This window comes from Rhagoletis zephyria, unplaced genomic scaffold, assembly GCF_001687245.7.
Source record: "Rhagoletis zephyria isolate East Lansing unplaced genomic scaffold, Rhagoletis_zephyria_1.1 Rzeph_scaffold_10895, whole genome shotgun sequence".
NCBI classification, from domain to species: Eukaryota; Metazoa; Arthropoda; class Insecta; order Diptera; family Tephritidae; genus Rhagoletis; species Rhagoletis zephyria.
Genome location: NW_016167972.1, coordinates 12663 through 18649, shown reverse-complemented (window position 1 = coordinate 18649; position 5987 = coordinate 12663). Strand labels below are relative to the sequence as shown.

Sequence of the window (5987 nt, the reverse complement as noted above, 5' to 3'; positions counted from 1 at the left end):
GCTAATATTCGTGTGGTCTGGTCATTCACATAGCCCGATTGCAAGTTATATTATGTTAGTTAGTTAGTTCTTGGGTGTTATAGAACAATAGACAACGCGACTTGAAATATCTTTTATATCACTTAAGGAGATATTCCCTAACCCAGTGTGGCCAAGATACATTCGGCTTCCTTATTGAATCGTAAAAGCGCCTTGGTAGGCGAAAGAGTTCCACCATTTAAGCTTTAAAGTGGATTTATCTTTGTATGGCCAAAGGCAAACAGTGATATATACTAGTATGCTGTGAAGTACCATCAAAAATTAGCCTGTTGTAATTTATGTCTGTAATTTATGGCCCCCACCGCTCCACAGTACCTACTTCGTTCAGAGTGTACCCTCTCAGTAATTATGGCTCTCAAAGTAGACCTTTTCAAATCCTTTTCAATGTTTAATTTTGCGCAGTTTAAAATTGCGACTATTTCAACATAAGACATCGTGGGCCTATTAGAATCGGAAGTTTGGTGATAGGTCCAAAAATACCTGCGCCTGCTCTATCCCCCATCCTTGAACCGTGTGTGAACCAGAGAACGTGTCTGGAACCAAGTGCAAGGAGATAAATTGCGAAATCTTCGCGATCGGGGATTATCACTTAGAACTTTCCGCTAAAGCATAAAGTCATGGAATCAGATAATCTGGAGCTGATGGAAACTTTATGTTTACGGATTCGTAATCATCACAAAAAAATTCTATCAAAAACAGCTTTAACATTTGCGGTACACAAATTTTTTTATATTTAGGTTGCGCTTCGTTATCCATAAAAAAGAGCAAAAATTCAGATTTCCGTTAACTCTCCAGAAACTGTTCCTTATGTTTAGTTATAGCTTTGCAAAATAATTGAACGAATATCATCAATCATGCATATGCAGTAGCGTCAAGAAAGGTTCATTTGGTCATAAAAACGTGACCTGCGGAAAATTTTTTAAAATCGGATAACAGAAAGAAGTGCCTCAAATCCCCTGAAGTACAGCAAATTCAAATTTTTTGCCCCCGATGTCAAAAATAGCTACAGTATTTTTAAACCTACCCATCTTTTAAAGTTATTGGGGTTTTTTATATAAAAAATCTGGGAGGCCTTTTCAAAAATTCAACATGATGTCTCAAATATGGCATCTAAACTAACCGTAAACTAAATTTTGCTTTAAAAATTTTGTGCCACCGGAGAACCCAATACTAAAAGAGAAAAGTTCCTTACCACTTTGACATTTGAATATGCTACGAATTTTTAGCAGAAATCTTGAAAAAATGGTGAAAGCCGTGAAAAAAAAATTTTCGTACTTTTCGCTAATTATTTACAATAAAAAATGCTTGTTTTATAAATTTTGTATAAAATGTGGGAAATTAAATTGTGGATCTACAATATACGTGTCAAATAGAAGTAAACCGCATCAAAAGTTCGCTACTACAAGTTTTTTTTCATACCAATTTGATCTAAATTTACTTGGCTAAAATTTAACTTCTGATTACCTAGAAAATTGTAATTTTACTTGGAGAAACCTCAATAACTTTAAAAGTTGGGGAGGTTTTAAAATAGGTTAGCCATATGTGACATCGGGGGATACAACTACATCAAGTACCATTAAAATATATTAAATTTCCCAGACTTATAGGTAATTTTTAACCACTTTGTGAAAACTTGCATGAAAATGCCGAACCCTAGGGCCTTTCGAGGCGGGTCTTTTCGTTATCCGATTTTCAAAATTTTCCACAGGTCATGTTTTTATGACCAAATGAACCTTTCTGGGCGGAGTCTTGCTTTATAGTTTAACAAAAAATTTTCTCCATACAACTAAGGCGCAGGCTAATGTCCAGGCATGGGCAGAGAACTAGCACACAATGGGCTAGATTTTCTCAATATTCATCGCAGTCAGGATGTTTACTCAGTTTCTATGAGAAGCTATTTTTCATGACAGAAATACACTCGGATCTTTGCAATTGTCTGCCGAGGGGCGACCGCTATTAAGAAAAAACCTTTTTGCTAATTTTTTTTTGCGATGTTGTTTTGACCAAGGCTTCAACCCAGGCGATGCGGAGTGGAAGCGCGCACTGCTTAAAACTACACCACGGCGGCCGCTGAATACTCGAAATAAAACAATGATATTCTTGGTTGTTACGAATGACTTAACATAAACCCCCCTTTCCCACAAAGAGAAACCCGGCTACCGGCCCTGGTACGGGTAGACATGTATATAATTAGTAAATAAGTAATGGTATTCCCTTAAACTTGAGAAGCCTCGAAAAACTGCCAAAGTCTTGAAACTTTGATTTAACTGTTATATATAATTTTTATGAAAAATAATTTCAAACTTTCCAATTTTGCAAGTTTAAATATGTATGTGACATATCAAATTCCTTTAACGTAAATAACAAATATTGACCACTTTTTTTTTTTTGAGAAATCTGAAATTAATAGCGTTTTCTTTTCTCGAAAAAATTCTACACTTATTCTGCACTGTGAAATGGCTGTCAAGATGTTATGTTCTTTTCTTAAAAGTAGGCAACATATTAAAGGGGTATCGCATTCTTTTGTGAAAATTGTTACATTCTGGCAGCGCAAAAGTGTTCCACTTTCTACCCTCTATAAAATGATGGTGTGGCAATGTCACACCGCAAAACAGCTGATTTTGATTGTTTATTATTTTTTCACAAGAACGCTGAAAAAAATTTAAGCCGAAAAAACGATGAAATGGAAGCAGTAATTGGATTGAGTGAATTATTAGACGAATTGCTAGATTCGTCTTCATCATCGGAAGAAGAGATTGAGGCGGTTCTTTTAAGAAGAAACCCTTATCCACGCGTGCAAGACTTCATAGTAAATGTTGTTCACTCCTACACCGAGTTGGAGGTAAGTGCTTTAATATGGCTGAGGAAAGAAATTTTTAATACATTTTATTTACATTGCAGTTCAAAACAAACTTCCGCATTACCCGCGGCAGTGCAGAATATCTCGTGGCAAGGTATTCCTCTAGCAGATGGTATGTAAAAAGGAGCTACAAGGGAGGCAGACTGCAATCTACAGCGGAAACTCATATGCTTTCTTTTTTGTGGTAAGATGCAAGAAATACACCATAATATCTACGAATTTATTACAAAGGTTTCATTGATTACACGTATTATAGGTTTAGCGCTAACAAAACTACGTTCAGAGAAGTAGCAAACCTTTTTGGCGTGACGTTGTCGAACATTCATTTCACCTTCAATAAAGTTTTGAGTTTCTTAGTGGAAGCTGTTGCGTCGGAGTCAATAAGATTTCCAAAGGAAGATGTTGAGAAAGAAGCTATTGCGAAGGAATTTGAAAAGGTTTATATTAAAACTTAAAAGTTGGTTATTAAAGCACTTTTAAAAAATGTTCTTTATGACGTTAATAGATTGCTGGGTTCCCAAACGTTTTGGGCTGCATAGATGGTAGCTACATTTCCATTAGAAAGCCTAAGAATAAAATACGTTCAACCTACACAAATAGACATGATTGTGCATCAATAACCTTGCAAGGAATTTGCGATGCAAAGCTACGTTTTCTGGACGTATATACAGGCATTCCTAGCAAAATTCATGATTCGCGGATTTTAAAATTATCTTTCATTGGAAAGGAGCTTCCAAGCGCATGTGCTCCTAAATATCATTTGCTAGGCGACGCTGCGTATCCCCTTCGTGAATATTTACTAACTCCATTTCGGGATTATGGAAGTTTGAGCGAATCGGAAAAACTATTCAACCTGAAATTTTGCCAAACGCGAGTGAAAATTGAAAACGCATTCGGTGTGCTAAAATCTCGTTTTCGCCAGCTAATGCGTCTCGATTTTCATGATGTGGAAGTCATGGCCAAATTTATTATAGCTTGTTGTGCTCTACATAACATTTGTATAGAGAGAAATGATTGCTGTGATATTGAAACCAGCTATATCGAAACTGAAAGCGGTCATATTGAAGGCGGTGACAGAAGAGACCTTTTGCTAACGCAGCTGGGACAACTGAAGCGAAATGAAATCAAAAACCATTTCTATAATTTCAGACATTAATTGCAGTTTTACTGCCTTTTTATTAGAAAAGAACTGAAATAAAAATATTAAATAATTCAATCTTTTGTTTAACAAAACTAGAAATTCACTCATCGTAGTAGGTTATATTTTTTAATAAAAATATGTCAGCATTTACAGTTGTACAAAAAGTAATAGAAGTGCGATATTTTGACCAGTTTTGACTACTTTTCTTTGTTTATTAAATATTTTTTTATTTTTATAAAAGCGTAGTTGGATATGCACCAAACACCATATAAGTAAACATTTCAAACTTCGTACAAAAATTATAAAAATCTACAAAGGTTCGAAAATGGCAAAAGTTTAAAACTTTTTAATCAGAATGTTTTGAAATAAATGAAATGTTTAAAAAAAATTTTGGTATGCTGTTTTGTAGATTATTAAATTGTATATAATGAAGTGCAAATTTCAAGTTGGTAAGAAATCCAGTTGTATGTTCGACAATTTTCTTTTATATGGAAGGCACTGCAAAAAAATTGCCAAAAATCAACGTGATTTTTTAGCAGCTTGTAACTTGCACTTCATTATATGCAATTTAGTGATCTACAAAAAGCATATCAAAATTTTTTTCAAACATTCTGATTAAAAAGTTTCAAATTTTTGCAATTTTTGAACCTTTGCAGAATTTTTATAATTTTTGTACAAAGTTTGCAATGTTTACTTATATGGTGTTTGCTGTATAACCAAATAAACTTTTATAAACATAAAAAAAAAATATTTAATAAACAAAAGAAAAGTAGTAAAAACTGGTAAAAATTTCGCACTCCTATTATTACGTGGACAACTGTAGGTGCGGTATTAATACTTTTTGTCTTCTACCATCTTTCCCAGTAAGTTTTGAATTAAGTTCATTTTTTCTTTGTGTCGTCTCTCCCGGGCTTCCTCCTTATTTTGCGCTATCTCCATCAAAGTCTCTTGTACAGTTTTCTTTTCCTTTTTTTCGTATTTCACACCACTTTCATTACAAGCACTTTTTCGTAAAACATTCTGGCTGCTTATCTGGATTTCGGGCTCGATCGAGTCATCCAGCTTACATATTTCATCGAGCTCGGCTTCGAAGTCAATTTTTTGCCTTTTTGCTCCGGATGTGTTGTTATTTTCCACAGCGGCTTTCTTTCTTCTTATGATTGTTTTGTACCGTTCCTCGCACTGCTTAGGGCTTTTGCCTTCAATTTCTGATGCAATTTTTATCCACATTTCCTTCTTATTTTTCAACGTTTTCATGGGGCCAATATCAGGTAAGTAGTGCGCGTATCTATCAAGAAGGAGCCGGCTCTCTCCATCTGACCAAACTGCAAAAAGTAAAGCCATATTCGACTTGGAAATTCTAGTTAACAGTTTTTATTGTACTTACGCTGCAATGTTTTAAATAATGGGCTTTCCTTTTTTGCTTCCATTTTAATAAAGCGATTTATTTTCTATTATGCGAAATTTGTATTTTTTGGTTAATACCATCAGCTGATATCCAGGGTAGCGTTTATGTTCTTTTCTTGCGCAATTAATGCTACCATATTTTAGGGATGGGTGTGACGCAAAGAGAATATTGCCATTTATGAGGGTAAAATTTTTTGTGAGAAAAGAAAACGCTATAAGTCAAATACTAAGTGTATTTGTTGTGCTTATTGGGTATACTCGTATACATTTTTCTAAGAAAACAAATCGTTATATTGTATTTTTATTGGCACCCTTCGGCAGTGGGTGGGCGCCATCCATGTATGGCTGAGGTCATGAACAAGTGTCAAGCATACGCAAGCCTAGAGTGGCCTGGCGCAGAAGGCGTGTAAGACAAATAATATTGTAGCCGACTATTCGTATGGACTTGTAGTGTACGCTTCAACTCTGTACGATTTGCTGTGGGCACATTTTCCATGTGCTCTGCGCGTATTTTTATACTTTGATGTCATTTATATTAAA

At 35.0% G+C, this 5987-nt stretch overlaps 2 protein-coding genes across 2 annotated transcripts; one reads left to right on the top strand and one right to left on the bottom strand.

Moving 5' to 3' along the window:
- The first annotated feature begins 2579 nt into the window (after positions 1 to 2579).
- LOC108376749 (putative nuclease HARBI1) lies at positions 2580 to 4088 on the top strand. Its single transcript, XM_017632987.1, has 4 exons — positions 2580 to 2881; positions 2941 to 3083; positions 3156 to 3336; positions 3405 to 4088. Exons 1-4 carry the CDS (start codon positions 2636 to 2638, stop codon positions 4053 to 4055), a joined length of 1221 nt encoding a protein of 406 aa, XP_017488476.1. The 5' UTR covers positions 2580 to 2635; the 3' UTR covers positions 4056 to 4088.
- Positions 4089 to 4789: 701 nt separating this feature from the next.
- LOC108376748 (uncharacterized) lies at positions 4790 to 5488 on the bottom strand. Its single transcript, XM_017632985.1, has 2 exons — positions 5428 to 5488; positions 4790 to 5365 (listed from the first exon to the last, which is right to left on the bottom strand). Exons 1-2 carry the CDS (start codon positions 5468 to 5470, stop codon positions 4872 to 4874), a joined length of 537 nt encoding a protein of 178 aa, XP_017488474.1. The 5' UTR covers positions 5471 to 5488; the 3' UTR covers positions 4790 to 4871.
- Between the last annotated feature and the right edge of the window lie 499 nt (positions 5489 to 5987).